At 30.8% G+C, this 19,964-nt stretch overlaps 5 protein-coding genes across 10 annotated transcripts in view; 3 read left to right on the top strand and 2 right to left on the bottom strand.

Moving 5' to 3' along the window:
* Positions 1-263: 263 nt before the first annotated feature.
* IntS6 (integrator complex subunit 6) lies at positions 264-8,877 on the bottom strand. Of its 4 annotated transcripts, XM_076618779.1 has the most exons (10): positions 8,486-8,877; positions 8,015-8,366; positions 7,760-7,837; positions 6,364-6,603; positions 6,090-6,270; positions 5,276-6,000; positions 4,925-5,197; positions 4,511-4,844; positions 3,661-4,404; positions 267-3,551 (listed from the first exon to the last, which is right to left on the bottom strand). In XM_076618779.1, exons 2-10 carry the CDS (start codon positions 8,129-8,131, stop codon positions 3,343-3,345), a joined length of 2,901 nt encoding a protein of 966 aa, XP_076474894.1. In that variant the 5' UTR covers positions 8,132-8,366; positions 8,486-8,877; the 3' UTR covers positions 267-3,342. The 4 variants fall into 4 exon arrangements, with proteins under 4 accessions (XP_076474895.1, XP_076474894.1, XP_033198768.2 ...); XM_033342877.2 differs by having other exon boundaries at positions 8,015-8,877; XM_076618781.1 differs by lacking the exons at positions 8,015-8,366; positions 8,486-8,877 and adding an exon at positions 7,920-8,008.
* A 99-nt stretch (positions 8,878-8,976) lies between these two features.
* LOC117161482 (deoxyribodipyrimidine photo-lyase) lies at positions 8,977-11,826 on the top strand. 2 transcript variants are annotated; one of them, XM_076618787.1, is made up of 6 exons: positions 8,977-9,210; positions 10,028-10,154; positions 10,229-10,557; positions 10,629-11,179; positions 11,245-11,486; positions 11,560-11,826. In XM_076618787.1, the coding sequence occupies exons 2-6, from the start codon at positions 10,043-10,045 to the stop codon at positions 11,718-11,720; spliced, it is 1,395 nt and encodes a 464-aa protein (XP_076474902.1). In that variant the 5' UTR covers positions 8,977-9,210; positions 10,028-10,042; the 3' UTR covers positions 11,721-11,826. The 2 variants fall into 2 exon arrangements, with proteins under 2 accessions (XP_076474902.1, XP_033198945.2); XM_033343054.2 differs by lacking the exon at positions 8,977-9,210 and adding an exon at positions 9,761-9,961.
* LOC117161426 (uncharacterized) overlaps positions 11,171-19,964 on the bottom strand; it is a 35,790-nt gene continuing 26,996 nt past the window's right edge. For both annotated transcript variants that reach the window (XM_033342968.2, XM_076618782.1), the window contains 4 exons: positions 19,607-19,812; positions 18,821-19,020; positions 12,240-12,484; positions 11,171-12,170 (listed from right to left, as the gene is read on the bottom strand). In XM_033342968.2, coding sequence (XP_033198859.2) covers positions 11,868-12,170; positions 12,240-12,484; positions 18,821-19,020; positions 19,607-19,812 — 954 coding nt within the window. In that variant the 3' untranslated portion in view covers positions 11,171-11,867. The remainder of the gene's footprint in view (positions 12,171-12,239; positions 12,485-18,820; positions 19,021-19,606; positions 19,813-19,964) is intronic.
* Positions 12,747-13,888, top strand: kune (claudin). The gene is made up of 2 exons (XM_033343312.2): positions 12,747-13,039; positions 13,121-13,888. The coding sequence occupies exons 1-2, from the start codon at positions 12,904-12,906 to the stop codon at positions 13,621-13,623; spliced, it is 639 nt and encodes a 212-aa protein (XP_033199203.1). The 5' UTR covers positions 12,747-12,903; the 3' UTR covers positions 13,624-13,888.
* On the top strand, positions 15,045-16,659 carry sinu (claudin family member sinuous). Its single transcript, XM_033343279.2, has 2 exons — positions 15,045-15,525; positions 15,625-16,659. The coding sequence occupies exons 1-2, from the start codon at positions 15,249-15,251 to the stop codon at positions 16,011-16,013; spliced, it is 666 nt and encodes a 221-aa protein (XP_033199170.1). The 5' UTR covers positions 15,045-15,248; the 3' UTR covers positions 16,014-16,659.

The raw sequence follows: 19,964 nt of genomic DNA, 5'->3' as shown, positions 1-19,964 counted from the left end.
CAGTTTCATATGTTAGTTAATTTTATGGAAAATAAATGTTTGATGTATAAATATTAATATTACAATATTATATATACTTTCTGTTATAAATATAATCAAGCCAACAATAGATGTTTATTAACTTTTTGTCACAACTTTGTGTTACAATATTTCAATATCAATGTGTTATTTATTAAATGAAATTGTTTAACGTGAATGTATATTTATCTGCCGCTATAAACTTCCGATGACTGCGCAATAAATTTTTATTCTTAAATAATACTAAAAGAAGTTATGTAATGTCTCCATTTATAAAATAAGATTGTTTATATAGATTGTGTATATAGATTATGTGACCAGTAATTGTTTACGTACAAGACACATTGACTTGATATAAATATCATCGGTATTATCGTCGAGCATAGATTTTCGGATTTTTTACTATTATTTTTATTATATAACTTTTATTTACATTCTGTATTTATATTAGAACAAATTTTAAAGCAAACTTGAAATAATATCAGTACGAAGTGTGGTAAACATAACCTATTCCAGTGTATATTAATCGTCTTTTTATTATTCAAGTACTTGATCATAAATTTTATGTGTAAATGAATAATTTTCGTAATTAATTTGAAACATTAGATGAAAATAACACACCATATAAAATGTTTTAATTATCTTTTAATTTATTTTTTAAGCTTATTTGCTATATTTCTCTTTTTAAATATAAACGTAAAAATGGAACAATCATTTCAATATAAGTTTTTTGATAGTAACCGTTAATATATGCTTATTTACAGTGGTATATGTACAATAACGCACATACTAATACATTAGATACAAGGATAACCAACTGAATGTATTTTAAAGGAGACAATAAGAACACATATATAATATGGATATAATAAATTACAATTTGAATTGAACTTAGAAGTAAATTGAAGATATTTTGCTGATAAAATCATTATCTTAATTTAATGGACTGTAGGGCATAAAAAATTGTAAACACTAATATTTTTCTAGTCTTTTCCTTCAAAGTATATAATTTAGTCTTTTTTAATGTGCAAAAGTATTAAATTTATAATTTTTCATTTTTTAAAATGATTTTTACATATTTGAATTATAAAATTCACTTTCATGAAAAAAATTACAAACGAACACTTTTTTTATAAACTTATAAGATGCGTTATCTTAATCAAAATAGTACAAAGTATTTTCCTACATTTTTGACATTTTTTATAACCATCTTCAATTAATCTGCTTGAATAAACATTAATACATTAAAAAGTACAATTTCTATAACAAAAATTTTGTAATTGTATTACTTATCCCATCATAGTTTTTCTTATCATCTATTAATTCATTATAGAATCGCACTTTGTGTTATATTCATTCAACTTTCTTATTAATTTCTCTTTGGAGCCAATAAGCGTCTAGCATCATTGTCTTCAAGACTCAGCTAAGCTCCATTATTATAAAATAATTTATTAAACATTTAACGGTTTCAATTAATAAATACTATTTGATATACAATTTCACTACTAAATTTACAAAGAGCAGAATATAATGTTCCTGTAAAAAAGTTCAGATTGATTATCTTACTTAAAAAATATTCCTTAAATATAAAAGGGCAATATATATGTCTATTATTATAATCTTTATATCAAAATGCATTCAGAGAAAATCAAAGAATAAGCCCCTTTATATTTAAATTTGTTTAATGATACAGATGATATGTTGTAATTTATTAGTATGCCCCATAAAACTTTCTCCTATTTTTATGTGAATAATGACAATGAATGCAGTGCAGATGAAATTCCTTTAGTTCTAGTACACATATAATGCTCATGATTCAATTAATTGATTAATAGGTAAGATAATCTGCCTGATCATTTAATCCAGGACAATCCACTTAATATTTGGTCAAATCACTATTACTCCTTATAGATAGCAACAAGTGACTTTGACATTATTAATTATTTATATAAATCATTGCTATTACTGTATACCTTTTTTCAACCCACTTCTACTCAATGTAAAATAACGATTAAAGTAATAACAATAAAATTTATTTTAAATATACCTGGCTTTTCTTATTAAGAATTTTATTTTTACAGCCAGTTCAATAGTTTGTTATTTTTTAATAAGACATACATTTGAAACAAAATCGTTGAAGTGGATTAAAAATAAATACAATCGTTTTTCAATAGCATTTGGCACTGTCAACCCTTCATTGAAAATGTTTTAATAAATTCCATTTTTGAGAAAGCTAGAAAAATCAGAAAAGAAAGATTTGTTATGATCAAACAAGTTCTATTTTCAAAGTATTTTAATTTAGCAAATTACATGATAAAATAATATGCACCTTTTACTTACAAAATTTAAATTTTTACAACCTCTTTTTAAACAAAAGATATGTGTTAAATTTTTAATGTTGCATATTAAGCATCTTTCCAGTTTATAAAAATCAGACCCAAATAGTTTCATACTATTAATAATATACACAACTAAATTTACAAACCACATATGTTAATGACCTTGAACCTGCATTTATACACTAGATCACAATATAGTACATGCTAAAATCTTAGAAAAAAAAAAAAATATATAAAGAAAACTTAGTCAAAGAAAACATATAGTCATTTCTGTTTAAATTTATTATTAATTTTGGTCGTACAGTTGGTAAAATTGTACTACTCTAATACTGTTGTACTTTTTCAGGGCGTTATATTTACATCAATTTATTTGAAAAACAGAAGAAGTTACAATTGTTAATTATTACCCAAAATGTGGAGTATCCCAAATGCCTGCATTTGAGACTTAAAATTTATATGAATTTTCTTTCTTTCTTCTTTTTTTTTTTTTTTTTTTAGATAAGAAGAAAGATATAATGAGAATAGCATACAGTAATTTTACTCTAATATCAAATCCAAAAACTAAAAAATTATTACAAATTGTATAATAAATTTATATCCAGAATGTTAAATAATGTTTATAAAGTTATTAAATTGTTGCTAAAAAGATTTTATTGTCGCAACACAGATTTTCTGATCTTTCATACAGAACAAAACATATTTCTACCAACTGTACAGTAACAAAATAAAGAACAAGAGAAGTACTGAAATCATATCTCCTTGGTTGACGTACAGAATGCTATTTTGTTTCATTAGATTTAACAATTATTATCACTTCTCGCGCCTTGGCAACATACATCCTTAAACGCTAGTACGCTTATCGCTTTATAGATGTACGACTTGCTTTTATTGGGGTATTTTGTATCCCTCTTATACTTTCTGCATCTCATTCACTGAATTCGTACTTTTCGTTATCGAAATAATGCCCCGATTATGCAATGAATTCTTAACTTATTTTTGTGGCACCATTGTGATTCACCTTATGGTTTACAGTCCAGTTATCTTCTTGTAGATTTTTCAAATGATCTTCTAGTAATGATGCCAAATTACGTCTTTTAAATCGTAATGATTCTTTCACAATATCTCGCAAAAATGCAAGTCGTATATCTAGAGTCCCTTGAATTTGGTGTAAATGTGAAAATAGTGTTTCATAATCTGAAACAAGATTATAATTATTGGTATAAATTATTTTGTAGATTCCCTTCTTCATAGACTATAGATATACATAAAAAGATAATAGAAATACGTATCCATTTCAACTTACTTGTACCTCTTCTTCGCACTTCCTTATATACAAGTTCTCGAACGGACAAATTATGTCTTCTAATATCTTCCAATTCTTTTTTCGTCAAAACTTTGTCTTTTTCTACTTTGGACTCGCGTTTTTCTTCGATATGATTAGACAATCGTTCATCAACCGAATTTTCAACTCTCACACTATTTTCAACACAATCATTAAGAGGTAGATTGTTACACTCATTCTTAACATTTTCCGTTTTCTCGGTTTTCACTTCGCTCTTAGGTGTATCAACATTATTAACTACCGGTGTTAAAGTTGGTGGAACATCCATGTGATTGTTAGTATGTTCCACTGGAATTGGTTCGAAAACTGGTATTGTTGGCATTTCTGCAAGGCCATTTACTAATTTCTCCGGCGAATTAATACACGGCGCATTTGATACACTAGGTGTAGAATTTGTTATATTTGATGAAACTTGATTCGAGTCGGCAGTTGGGGTCACTTGATTTTTCGTATCGTCAACCCATGGTACTGGCGAACTCGGTGGAGTATTCGTAGGCGTATACGACGGTCTCCGTACGACTACATCTTTAGGAATTGGACCCGGTTTTCGTTTATTTGGCGGTGGTTTCGAAGCAGGCGACCCTCCTCCATCCGATGCAGGCAAGCTACGTTTAAGACCGCCCTTGGAAGTTGAAGATGTTGCACCAACCATATCAATATCCGCTTCGTCGACCATCATTCTTTTATCTATTTTGAATGGATTACCTGGAATTTAATCACAAGAAATTAGATACTCTTTTAACATAAATGTAAACTTGATATTTTTAAATTAAAATAACTAGATTAGTTATCAAATATTTTGAACTATTACCAAACATATGTTGTCTAACTGGAGCACTTTCTATTTCTCTCAATGGTGGAGTCATACGTTTCAAATATTCTTGATAATTTCCCATTTGTGCTAGGGGCATTGAGTGAACGTAATCATCATCAAGTAATTTTGTATGCAGCAACCCAGGTTGCAGGAAGTTGGCTCGCATTCTAACAACTTGATCTAACAAAGATTTTCGTGGAACGTCGAATGCGTTCCTATAACTATGCGCACCACGTTGTTGATTTCTAATTAATCCGACTACAAAACCACCAAATTCATTTAATTGATCCCTCAATCCGGTAAATTTATCTTGTAATAATGGATGTGATACCTGAAGATTAGATTAAAAAACAACATTAATTCTGTAAGAACACAAATATTTTTATATGGTAGATAATAACAAATATTTACCAAATCTTTTTTTAAAGGAGTTCTAGGAATAACCCTCACACCTTCTGTTACTGTTGTACTACCATTCACTAAATTTTTTGTCATATTGGCAGTAGCAAGTTGTTTGGAAAGAACTTCATTACATAGTCTATCAAATTCAATTTTAGCTTGATTTTTTAATCGTTTTAAATAATTTAAGACACTATAGGATAACGAATTATCCATATTATCAGGTATTAATGTTTGAGCTAATGGTGTAGGTGCACCCATTCTAGTTAAAGCTCTCCTGAGGGACTGTAATACAAAATTGCACTATTATTCAAATTTACTAATAAAGTAATTAAATATTCTGATAATCAATTGAAAACTTACTGCTGCATAATAAGTGGGCATTGTTCTCATGTAATTTTGAAATTGTGTTCGCCATTCATTCGTTGGTTTTAATCTATGCACTTTAAACAGTTCTTCCAACAAAGGCAAAAGTACTGGATAGTTGTAAGGCATGACAAACAAATTTACGCACGTTAAATTAGTGCTTGCTTTTAAATATCCAAATGGATGACCCACTTCACTTGATTTGTAAGAATTCGCCACAAAAACTTGCCAACATATTGTCGGTTGTTTTCTGGCTAATATGTACTGCGTCAATGGACTTGGTTCTAATTCATATTTATCAAATGGAAGATTTTCTATCACCATAGGTTCTTGACTGGTGCAAGTAAATTTTACATTCGGATGTGCCGATCTAGCCGGCAAAGAACTAGCACTCAGATCAGGCCAGAAACTTTCAGGTATCGGCCAGAATCCAACCGCGAAACCTTTCTGAGCAGATCTTGGGACATAAATCAGTCTTCTACAAGAATGCCATGCTGTGTTTCCTGGTACCGTTGGATTAGGAAGATACGTCCGTGCTCCATTCGTTGTATTATTTTCATCCTCATTTTCATCGTCGTCTGCATGTTGTGTTTCGTTATTTAAAGATGGAGGATCTGGTCCAATTTTTTCGAAATTTATTACCACACCAGACTGAACCTTCTGTACCAAAGAGTCTATACATTGCATCATCATTCTAAAAGATGTTATACAATATGAACGACCTACAATGAGTAATAGATTTTTTATATCAGTATTTTTATGAGCAGCAATAAAATAAATTATCTTATGAAAGTATTTTTCTTTTCCTTACCTCCAGTAACTTCACACATAGCATCTATAGGAGATGAATCACTTGCCACTAAACCTGTATCTCTTTCGACAGCCGGAGTTCCAGATAAACGAAGTACCAAAGAAAATAATCTTTGATCCCATCTAAATGGCTCCTTGGTTAGTTCAGATCCCGGTATAGGAGAGTGCATTGGTAGTGTAAACTGTAATAATCATTTTTTGTTTTTCAATTATCTTTTCCATAAAAAAGGAAAAAGATGGTATTTCTACTTTTTAAATACAATTAAGAAACTTACATCTTGATTAACTCCACTATTAGTCGTATATTTTCCTCCATCTGTAATCACAACAATTACTGATGGTTCCAAATAAAAGGGACATCTTCCCTGTCCATATGTATCTATGCCAGTTTGCATACGATTTATGTTCAAGACATCTAAAGCATGTTTCAAAGCAGCACCTAGTGTTGTTAGCCCAATGCATTGTAAATTTTTAAGCTCGTTCATAAAAGTTGCTAAATTTTCCTTCCATCCAGCCTAGAAGAAAAGAGTATTTGTTTAGTTATATATCAAAACCAAGAGAAAACAATTTCTTCTTCAACGTAATATAATAATATAAAAAATCATATATGTTCTTATTGAAATGTCTTCCATATTGGAATGATTCAAGAAAGGTACAAAATTGTAACTTATTACAAGGTTTGGAGTTCTGTCACTAAAGTTTAGCAACAATGGAGGAGAAGAAAATTATTCTGCAATAATGAGAACCTCCATGTAACATTAAATATGCAGACAATAAAGAATAGCCATAAAAAATTCACAATGTTCATTGTCAATCACATTGGTGATTTTTTAAATTCATCATTGTATCAACAATATTTACATTAACTTCTATCCAATGCATGATAATTCTTTATTGTCTCAGGATCCACTGTCATATGGAAAACTTATTTTACTTCTCTACCATTACCAAACTGGTGACAGTACCTTAATCCTTATAACAACTTTCAACCTTGGGCCATTCTTAATTGATCATCATGTTCAATTCTGAAAAAAAAGACCTACTTCAACTTATAAATAAATTTCATAAACACAAAATTGAATAGGATGGAATGAAATCAAAATTTTGTTATAAAATTAAAAGAAAATTTTTGTTGGAGAGGGATTAACAAAGCATAGATTCTAAAATTTAAAAAGGAAAGCACATGTGAGTTTGTCTTATCAACGAAATTGTGTATATCAATTTCGTAAATTTGGCGCGCACGTAACCATAAAGAAAGAAACCCTCGTGGGCAGGCCCCCACTCGCGTATTACTACCCACAATGCTGCTCTTCCGTAACCGAGGACAGAAGATACGGCAAGTGCACGCTGCACTTTGCTGCCTTCTTGCTGACTATCAATTATTCAGCAATCGAAGGGGACCAATAACATGGCAATTCTGCATGAATGCATCGATTGGTCATATAAGACAACGAATCATGGATGCATTTAAAAAGAAAAACAGAAAAGATATTTGAGAGAAAAGATATAATTGAAAGTTTTATGCATGAGACACTATACATGGTAGTTAGCTAGCGTATGTGTGCGTGTAAGAAAGAGATGCAATGATCTTAGGAACAAGAAAAAGGGAAAAGGATAAAAAGTGTGAAAGATACGAATGTAAAAGCAAGTGTAATACGAAGAAAAACATACCTTGATATTCTGGGGCGGATCTTCGAAGGTCAGGAGCATGTAACGATCTCCACGACTCTCTGGTGATCTTTGTCTTACCTACAGAAAAAAAAGAAAAAAGGATTAAACGATTAAAAATTACGAGTTGCAGGAAAGTAAAAGGCAGGGAGTCCGTTATTACACGTTGCTCTTTTTGACAATGGCACACGAACTAATGATTGGGCACAGCAATCACAATTGAATCTCCCGGCCGGGAAAGCTGTCTGACTAGCGTACCTTCACGAAAGTCTCCACGGCGCTCTTGGCTACATCCAAAAGCGTGGGTCGCCCGCCCAAATATGCCCTCTGATTCATGGAGGCCGACGTGTCGATCAAAAAGACTATTATGGTCATCTTCGCGAGGCGAACCCGCTCGTTCTCGAGGTCGTAACTGCGGCCCGAGACCTCCCGTAGTCAGAACTAGCTAGCTAACAGCCCTACGACGGCGTGGCGCATAGCTGCTTCGACCATTGAACGCTCCCGAATACGCTCTCCGAAAAACTTCTTTTATCGTAACGGCGCCCGCTTCGTTCTTACTCTTTTTCGATCTCTCTCTTTCTTTTCTTTTTACTTCTCTTTCCCTCTTTTCCTATATATATATATATATATATATATATGTACGTATGTATGTATGTATGTATGTATGTATGTATGTATGTGTATACGTGTATGTATAGTATATATATATTAATATGTATATATATGTACGTATTTTCCCCTCTTTCTCTATACCGAACCGAATATCTACTGCTACGTCGCGCGCCTCTGGTGCTCGAATGTGCCTGGTGAACAGCGGCACACGGGACAGCAGCTGAAACGCAGCCACGAGATCGCGAGTCGGACAAGTCCGTCTGCCAGTCTGTCCGCTCGTTCCTTCGTCTGTCCCTCTCTTCGTTTCCTATTCTCTCCTTCCTTTATCTTTCTCTTTCTCGCTCTCACGATATCCTTTGTCTTTTCACGTATAGTTTCTATCGTTCTCAGTCCTTCATCTCCTTCCTTACTACCGATGTATATACGACTGTCTTTCTCTTTACCTACTGTTCTTTCTTACTCTTTCAATTTAACGAGAACAAAACTTAACCTTCTCTTTCTACGTTTCATTCGTCTCTGTTGACAGTAGCTTTATCTTGCTCGTGGTTACACTGCGTCGCAAACCACGTGACTTCATAGAATTTATTTCTATTGGCTATTCTCCCTCCAAGTAAACTTTCATCTCTATCACTGTTGTATAAAACGCATCGTGTTTCGACATTGTATAAGTGCGTATCGAAACGCTGTTTACTTCTATCGAATAAAATAGTTGTTACATACTACTTCTACACATTTTATACGTTCTACGATCACACAGTGTGTCGTAAAGTTGGGTTTGTTTCAACTTGTCCAAATGAATAGATACATGTATGCAAGAAGAAACATAATGTTACAATTAATAGGTAACCTATTTATTTTATCTTGTTAGGAAGATTTTGCGCTGCTTTGAGTGCATATTTCTTTTTTATCTTTCTTATCTTTTCATTATAATCGTGTAATAGTATATAATGGAATGTGTGTTGTGTAATGTATGTAACCCAACATATTTTGATTTATTCTGTTTCAATGATATCAAGCAGTCAGCGAAGAAACAAACAATGCGTAAGGAATTTGCTGTATATGTTACAACGAATTAAAATAAATTGCTTTGAATCATATATATTATTGAATAATTTTTTACCCATCCATTTTTACGTTTTCTTTCATTTTAATGGTGCACTGTGTCCTCCAGTTATCTTTCATTTTTCTATTTTTACCTATTTGAAGTCTATTAAAAATTATATGAACATATAAAACAGCTGATTCAAGGGAATAACCAATCAGAAAATAAGTAACAGTACGGACTCTAATATGGCTGGTTTCTAACTCTAAGTTAGTAGCGTTTTAGCGGTTAAATGATTTAGATAAATTGTTCTGTATTTCATATATTCTAGGCTGTAAGATATATGTATTGCGTAATATGATTTAATATTCTATAGTCGTAAGTTGTTAAGTTCAAAAGTTGTAAGAATCGTGCAAAGTATTATATGTATAGATATTTCAGTATTATTTAGTATAAATAAAATTGTATACAAAAATATGGATGAGCTAAATCCATCTAAGCGCAAAAAAGTTGTCAATCTTCTAAAAAAATTTGAAGAGAATAGAAAAAATGTAAGATGATTCTTTTTTAAGAAAATTAGCAAAATATACTTCTTTGAATATTTTGTTATTTTTTAGGTATCTGAATCTATTATGACATTTAATTTTAATAAACAACGTATTAAACATTTAAGCGAATTAAATGATGTTAAAGAAAACTGTAAGGGTATCCTGTATTGGATGTTTCGTGATATTAGGACACAAGGTATATATTTAATACATATTTCTACATAGTTCTTTCATTATTATTAGTTTATTAATAAGATTTAACATTTTTAGACAATTGGGCTCTGCTCTTTGCCCAGAAAATTGCTGTGAAAAGAAATGTACCCCTCCATATATGTTTTTGCATAATGCCAAGTTTCCTAAATGCTTCTATGAGATATTACAAATTTCTTTTAAAAGGATTAATGGAGATTGAAGAAGAATGCAAACAACTGAATCTAAACTTTCATCTTTTACATGGTGAACCAAATGAGAGTATTCTTAAATTTGTAAAAACATATAACATGGGGGCTGTGATCGTTGATTTTTATCCACTGAAGTTACCTATGTTATGGATCGATAACGTACAAAAGAATCTTCCAGAAGATGTCCCTATTTATCAAGTAAATACGATTTTAATTGATGATGTAATTTACAGATAATCATTTGATATGTTAATATACATCTTTCAAAGATAGATGCTCATAATATTGTGCCTTGCTGGTATGCATCATCAAAACAGGAGTTTGCTGCTAAAACCATCAGAAATAAAATAAATACAAAATTACAAGAATTTTTAACAGAATTTCCTCCTGTTATTAAGCACCCATATTTAACAAAAGAAAAATTTGAAAACAACAATTGGGATATAACTTTGCAAGATGTAGAAGCAAGTAAGCCAACAACTGAAATTACATGGGCTAAACCAGGATATAGAAATGGTATTAAGGAACTTGAAAATTTTATACAGAATCACTTACAAAAATATGGAGATGAACGTAATAATCCTTTGTCAAATGCCATCAGTAATTTATCACCTTGGTTTCATTTTGGTATGATCTCAGTACAACGTTGTATTTTGGAAATACAAGAATATAAAGGATTGTATAAAAAATCAGTTGAATCCTTCATGGAGGAGGCTATTATTAGAAGAGAACTTAGTGATAATTTTTGTTTCTATAATGAAAAGTACGATCTTGTTGAAGGTGCCTATCCTTGGGCTATAAAAACACTAAATAAACATCGGTAATTTATTTTATTTATTGCAAGTTGTGTACATTGGATTATTGTTAACATTTTATTACATTTAGGAAGGATACAAGAAAATATGTATATTCTTTAAGTCAGTTGGAAAATTCTAAAACACATGATGATTTATGGAATGCATGTCAAAATCAAATGATAATAACAGGAAAAATGCATGGATTCTTAAGAATGTATTGGGCAAAGAAATTATTAGAATGGACTGAAACACCTGAGATTGCTTTAGAATGGGCCAATTATTTAAATAATAAGTACAGTATCGATGGTTGTGATCCGAATGGTTATGTAGGTCAGTTCTCTATCTGTCCTTCTGTGATGTATTTTATTATTACACAATATGTATATTTTATTTGTGCTTCTAGGTTGCATGTGGTCTATCTGTGGTGTCCATGATCATGGTTGGCCAGAAAGAGATATATTTGGGAAAATAAGATATATGAATTATAATGGATGTAAACGAAAATTTAATGTTGCCGAATTTATTATGAAATGGGGAAAGAAGAAAGCTAATGAACTTATATAAAAGCATAGCCACTAATTATGATTATACAGTTATTAATTATTTATTAAAATCTATCCGTCCACATTTAATCTCTATCTTATAAAAATATATATTATATATAATTAAAGTATTTTATACCAATATATAATTTCCAATGGTTAATATTTATCAACGTTGTGCATCATTGCATAATAATGAAAGTGAAGTGGGGACTGCATCTAATGAAGTTAAAGAAAGTGCAGCAGCCTTTAGAGCTAAGGAAAGACAGCTGGTTTCATCTAAATTTTTATGAATTCCATAAATTATTCCAGCAGTAAGACAGTCACCACAACCACTCACATTGTATGTTTCTTTTGGATCATCAGAAATAAAAGATAAGGGGGGATATAGGCGAGAAGTGACCATAGTATGAGCAACCAATTTTCCTCTTTTATCATAAAAGGGATCATTTCCAAGGGCTTTACGAACGACCTATAAAAAATAATTATTAAATTCTATATTTATATTTTCTTAGATTTGTTCCAATTATTAAATATTTACCAATACTCCTTGTGATCCTAATGTACTTATAACCACTGGGATAAATTCAGCTACTTGCTCTGCAATTGTTTTTACTTCTTCTAAGTCTATAGTTAATTTGTTGTCAGGTACCGATATGCCAAGATATTTCCCAATAGCTGATAGTTCATTCCTATTTGGTGATATAAAATGCAAAACATTTTGCCATTGCGATTTTGCTTTAAATACTTTAGTTGCCTTGTTCACATCCGTGGGTTCATACCAAACTAAAAAATAAATGTCATGTTTGATTTTAATACATCATAGTTCAATTTACAAATATAATTATTTTTAAAATTTTATATTAAATATATTTTTTTTATCTTAATACACTGGATGTAATTTTTATATACTAATTGTTTGGTTTTAAGATGCTATTTAAATAATGGCGCTAAGACTAAATGCATTCCTCGCAATATGGAGCGCTGCTAGAGCGCTAAAAATTCTTCATGTGAATGGACATCTATTAATCATTTGTTTCATCGTCTCATAGACGCATACCGCATACACAACGCAAAACATAACGCATAGTGTATGTGTCACATTACCACATTCCGACTTAAAACCTAAAGCTGCTTAAAAGCAAATCTGAAAACCACGTAAAATAAGTCAAACTTAAAAACTATTTACAAAATAAAGCAATAGAATGAGTAAAACTCTAAACGGTAAAGCTGCTGTTATATGCACAGCACTTGCATTTCTTTCAATCATCATTGCATTCACCACACCCAACTGGCTTGAAACCGATGGAAAATTGGAAAATCCAAAATTTGTCAAAATCGGTAATTTGATTTACATATTTGACATATTAGTAAGAAAAATACTATTTAAATACTATATTGCCTTATAAAATGTTATTATAGGTTTATGGCAGGTATGCTTCCAAGGATTTGGAGATCCACATCATTTGTATGACACTAAATTTTATGGTTGTTGGTGGGTGTTTGAAGAAGAATATTACATAATACATGATATACTCCTGCCAGATTTTTTTGTTGCAACACAATTCTTTTTTACATTATGTCTGACTTTATTATTAATAGGAGGTTTCTTAACTGTATTATATACATGTTGCTCACAACATCATGATAAATATCAGTTGCTTCTATGGACAACTGGTGGAAATTTGGTACTAGGTGGAATGTGTGGTATTATTGCTGTTATAATATTTGGTGCACGAGGCGATGGTAGAGACTGGATGCCCAATTGGGAGCATAATAACATCAGCTGGTCTTATGCATTAGCTGTTATTGGTAGTTTTACTTTGGTTATAGCAGGTACATTGTTTTTGATTGAAGGCCGTAGGCACAGAAAGAAACAAGAAAGAATATTACGGGAAGAACAAAAAACACATACAACCATTTAAAGTTATAAATGCAATAATTTTTTATATTTGAGGGAAGTTGGAGGTAATAATATAAAAAAAATATTTTATACGTCTTTGTAATAAAATGTTACATAAATATGCTGTATTTATTGTTTTGTAAAATAATTTGTATGTTAACTTTGTTAACGAATCCGTCCATAGAAGAGATTTTAGATATAAGTGGCCTTAATTATGCAAGTGAAGTGAAATGTTAGAGAATTATATGAAGAATGAAGTTGAATAAAGTAATTTGTTCGAAATCATATCTCCTCTTCTTCGCATTTATGTTAATTTTTCTGTCATATTTGCCTTTTTGACAAATAAATATATGCGTAAGTTGCGGATTAAAGCAAAATAATTAGGTTGCAAAGGGTAAATATGGTCAAACTCTGACCCATTTTATTATCGGGCGAAATAATTCAACGTGAGTTACGACTAAGATTGCGTGCACGAAGATCGACGTCAGGTGTAAGTTGTTGACCTAGTTTAGCTCCTATTTTAATCAGCAACTTCTACAATTTCACGTACTATATCGATCACACCTGGAAAAGGTGTTACTATTGGTTCCGTATCATCCTTCGATATTTAACAATATTTACGGAAACGTAAAATTATTAATAAAATGACACGTATAATGAATAGTAAATTTCAATTTCATCATGAATATTTTTTTGCGATATTGTTTTAATTTTAATGACATTAAGTAATGTGAATTGCATCTCGGTGAATCATACATAAACTGAATAGTAGAATAAGTCATATCGATTCCAAGAATTTTAATTGAAGTTTATGGATATGAATTAAACAAATTCTTTTTTATAAAATACAAAACAACAATTCGTTAGAAATCTTTTTTATCGTTTTTCGGAGCTATCTCTTTAAGCTTAATAGTTTACATTGATTTCGTAAATTTTTATTATTAAAAACTTTAATAGCCGAGAAAATTGACCTAAATAAGAAGAAATACATTTTAGTATTTCCGTTTCATTTACTATTTAAGATTTCGCGATGTAGAAATATGTAATTCAGTTGAAACGTCAATGACGTAATGTCGTTACTACAATAGAAATTTATAAAAAATTCTCATACTAGCAGCGTCTCCCATTTTAAGTCTTTAATAATAATATATAATATAATAATATATAATAATAATATTAAGTCTTATAATATAAAGATTTTTTAACTTTAACATTATTAGATATCACGCAAAATTTTTAATGTGCTTTTTAGCAATTTTTAGCAGTTTTTAACAGTTTAACAGCATTTATCATTTAAATGTATGAATGTTAATAAATGACTATTATATCGCCTATGTTTCGTAACTGATAACAGAAAAAAGATATTTCATTAAAATTTCTTTTTTAAATATAGTTGACATATTTAAATAATATTTTAATTAGGCATTGAGAACCCTTTCCTTGTCATAACTGCTAGTTTGTACTCGTGGGATACTCACGATTTTACAAGGTTAGGTTGGATGGTATGGTAAGCTACATGGTCATCACACAACATAACGTGTTTGGGTGTGGTTAATGCCGTGGGATCTTTACTAGATCAGTAGATTTGAATTGTTTGTCGTACGCGTTGTTTTACATCGTGATCATTCACGAAACAATTTTTTCACAATGAAGAAAAGAAGCTTTTCCGGCAATGTGGGTGTCGGTGTCTTTATCGCTGCTTTCGTGTGTGTTTGCGTTGCATTTGGTACACCAGCATGGTTAGTGAGTGATTATCGTATCACTGGCGCAAAACTCGACAAATTAGGCTTGTGGACGCATTGCTTTAGATCACTTCCAAATCCTCAAGAAATGGACGCACCCAGACGCTTTTTCGTTGGTTGTAGATGGGTTTATGATCCCTTCACTGCAGGTTATTCTGACATTCGAGGCTTTCTACTACCTCGTAAGTTTCTTTTTAGCTTAATCATTCCCATTAATACTTATAAATTTATCAAAGTAACATGTTGTCATTGTATCACTAATCTTAATTTCTTTGTTACAGCATTTATGATAGCAACACAGTTTTTCTTTACTCTATGCTTCCTGTTGAGTATGGTATCATTTGTATTGATATTATTGTTCACTCTATGTTGTGATCCAGAACAGAAACGTTATGTACAACTTATTATGACAATTGGAAGTTTACTGTTTGTTGGTGGAATAAGTGGTGGACTAGCAGTAATTATATTTGCTTGCCTTGGAAATACTGATGGCTGGATGCCTGGACATGCAAACAATTTCTTTGGTTGGTCCTTTATAATAGCAGCTGTGGGTAGTATGTGGACAATTATAGCAGGAGTTCTTCTCCTCGTTGAAGCAAATGTTCAACGTAAAAAACGAGAGTATTTAAAAGAATCTCAAACAAGATTCCAGCTTGAATCTCGTACATGAGTCAGAGTATTATTATTACATGAGACTTGCACAACAATTTAGTGCTAAAATTTTGTAATGTCATTCCATCCATATATTAGCTAGTTTTTAATAATAGTATAATGTAAGATATGTTTTCTATTATTCTAGTACAAAGTAAGTTATAAAACAAGATTTGTATTTTTGTTTTATATATACAAGTTTTATATATACAAGATATGTATAAATTGTATTAAGTAGGAATGAGAAGGGAACCTTTGTATTTTTATTGTTGTTTTACTTGTTTATTAACTTTTTGGAAATTAAATTATACTGAAAATGAAAGTTAATGGAAATATATCTAAAGTTAATTATTTTAGCAAAGGAAGAGTAATCTCAATTGTATCCAATAGAAAAATTTCTTTTTTCTTGAATTATAAGAAGTTGTTATGGAAAGTTGTATAAGTTTTACAATGTAAACATTTACTGCCAATGGTCAATTTATATGTACAAGATTTGTAAAGACTAGTGTAATTTACACATATAAAAATACTAACATAATTATATGAATTAATTTAATTATTCGTCCTTGACTGTAAATTATAAAAAAATTGTTTTTAACTAGGCACAATGCATCGTTTTTGTAATATATCTTTACTTCAATAAAGATAAGATTAAATGTTGAAAATAGTTATTATTTATATATTATTTTGTTTTTGTTTGAGAACCACTGATCTGACTATAGAAAGTAGAAAATTTGCAGGATGTCAACTAAAACTAAGGTACATTACTGGTAGTGAAACGAATGTGGTGTAGCAAGTTTACGATAAATAGAATATTTTAAGGCTTAAAGAAAGAAGCAAAATAATAATAATGTCTGTTGATGAACAAGAATATTATCGCGCTTTAAGTAAGCAATATCATTTCGTAGACTTGCAGTGAGTGAAAAACATTCATAACCTCTATTAATTGTTTATTATGTATTTTTTCGCTATGTTTATAAATATCTTCTGATTGTTAAATTAATTTCATTTCAGTCCCTACTGGATTTAAATTAAAAAAAAGAGATTTTCACTAATTTTAAATATATGTAATTCTAGGAATATTGTTTTGAACAGCTTATTAGATACTCATATTCTTAATTTCGCAAAAAATCAAAAAACAATTTGTTGGGTGTCACCACATTTTTTTCAAAGAATATTATGTAATTAGAAAATGATTATTGCCAGTGACTGATGGTTGTGCAAACATTTGTCACATCTGTTTTTTTACTCTTATTCTTTGCACAAGTTGTGATTGTATTGATCTTAGTCCATTGGCCTTTGAAATTTGTAATGAATTGTGAATGGATGCTTTTAGCTACTGCTTTCGTGTGTTGTGTCATAGTAGGTAAGTAGAAGTTTTCAACAATATATCAGTTAAATAAGCAAAACACGTTTATGACCTTCAAATAATTTTTAAATTTTAGGTACTCTATTGTTTTTAGCAGTATCAATATTTGGAGAGCAATATTGGCATACAGACTGACTAATATAATCAAACCATAGCTATTTGTTATGGTCATATGGTTTGGCAGTTATTTCATTCATGTCTTTCTGATTAGCTTTATGTTAACCGTTTGAGTGCCAAGTGGCGCTATTGCGTTTCTTATATCCTGTGTTAAAAAATCCCAGTGCTCTAGGTTGTGAAACCGATAATAACAGTATGCTCATTTTTTGTCGATACATGTCTTTACAGTTATTGTTCAGTCTTAGGTAAATTAAGACAAAATTTGAGTAATATTATACTTTGTAAATGTACATGTTTTTACTCTTCTAAACAACCATTGCTGTAATAATATAATGAACTAAATTATATATAGTAGACTATAAAAAACGATAATGAAATATATGTTTATATTAACGAGGTAGTTGATGAAAAGACGAATTTTAATTTCAGTCTAACATTTGGATGCAAATATTATTGAAATTTACATAAATGCCATAAAATATCTAAATAATATTTTTATATGATTTAAACCCATTGATGTCAGTACTTATGCTCAAAAGGATATCAGAATAACATTAAACTGAATGAAATAAGACTTATCGTATATAAACATAAAGCAGCGCAATCGCGCTCCTTGGCAGTTTTAGACGAGGAATAGAACAAGCGCTATCACGCCGCCTGCCATTTTTGGACATGGAATGAAAGAAGCGCTATCGTGCCGCAATTTTTTATTGGGAAACAGCAAAGACCAGTGGCACTCAAATGGTTAAACTTAGTAATGCAAATGTAGTACATAAAGCAAAATTTGTATTAATTTTATAGATTTATATGAAATAGTTATTATATACTGGGAGGATATATAGTATTCAAAGAAGATTTATTTCAAATCGATTTATAACTATTTTTGGATTAATTAGAAGTGAAAACTTATAAAACTGCTTTTAAAGTCATTTTTTTATGACATTGCCCTGCAATTGAGTGCGTGTTCTCAGCAACAGTATTAACTTCGCATATTTTTTTATAAAAACCTGTATTTTTAGATAAAAAAAACTGTTCTCACATTTTTAGACTATTGTTTTATATATACATATAAATATATATTTAAGTCTAGAATATTTTAGAAGTTATAAATGTTATTTTAGAAGTTATAAAATAATTACGATAAAAATTATCGAAATTGAAAAATCATAAAAATGTACATATCTTTCTAATTACTTTTTATTGCAAAGTTTTACATAGTAAACGTTAATCAGATTTTATATCATATACCTTGAAAGTACAATCAATATTTTATGAGATTAATGAAAAAAAAAAGAAAAAAAAACTGAAATGAAGTAAAAGCTTATAAAAGTATCACCTACCTGGAATTTTTGAGCACGTTGCAAGATCCAATACGTATCGAATCGTATCTAGAGGTAGATTACCGTCAAGAACGATGAAACTCGAATTCTCCACGTACGATTGGTATTTCTTCACCAAATGCGGGCTGATACTAGAGAACACTTCCATCTCGCCGACTGCGAACCGACATTCGCCTTTGTAATCGATGATCACGGTACATCTTAAAAATCAAACACAAATACATATTTAAGAAGATAAATAAAAGACCAGTGAACAAAATATTCAAATGTACATATGTACATGTAACGCAAAAGGAAAAGATGTCTCTTTCAACGTGTGAAAGAACGAATTCGAAGATGGCAAAAGAAAAACTATTGGAAATCGGGGACAAGTGGTCTCGAGTGGTATTTACGGGGTCAATGGTTATTCCGATCAGCAATTCGCTACAGAAACCAATAACCATTAATACCAATGATGAGCTTTTACTGTCTTCGGATTCAGTATTGCACAAGAAGTATCTTATACCTCTGTTCTTTTAAATCATAATAGCGGACCTTGAACTTGATAAACGTACTCGAGTGTTCTTTTAAAAAAAATCTATAATTATTTAATCTAATACAATTTAGGGACGAAAACAAAGAGAGAAAAGAAATTATGAAAAAGAAATATTGAGTTCTCTGATTTCGTGTGAGTTAATCGATAAGAGAGAAAGAAAAAACTTATAATTGTCGAGATAATTTAGTATTAGACATAGAAGTCGATGATCTAGCATTTGCGGAAAATTGGCGGGGAAAAGCAACGCGTACCTAGCCGTGTTCATATTTGACAACTGCTCCACAGTCTGGGCACCATCTCCTAGACTTTTAATTATAGCTTTCCCAGGCTGGTCGTTACCAACGACGGATATTAACCGTGTAGCGTTCAGACCAAGGTTGATCAAGGCGTTGGCGATATTTCGTCCGACCCCGCCACAATTTTCTCGGCTTCTACCGGCATGCGTTCTACCATCGTCCTGAAAGAATACGTCGATTATTGATCCGGAATATGGAAAAGATGCGCCGCCTCTAATCGCGCGTCGAATACTACGGAGCTCGATTGATCGATCGTCTTTGAATTCTACGTGATAGCGGTAAGCGATCAGAAATTAAACTTCTTTTCCGTTAT

The sequence above is a fragment of the Bombus vancouverensis genome, chromosome 5 (genome assembly GCF_051014615.1).
Source record: "Bombus vancouverensis nearcticus chromosome 5, iyBomVanc1_principal, whole genome shotgun sequence".
In the NCBI taxonomy this organism is placed as follows: Eukaryota; Metazoa; Arthropoda; class Insecta; order Hymenoptera; family Apidae; genus Bombus; species Bombus vancouverensis.
The sequence above is the reverse complement of the archived record's forward strand: the minus strand, read 5'-3'. Positions and strand labels throughout refer to the sequence as shown.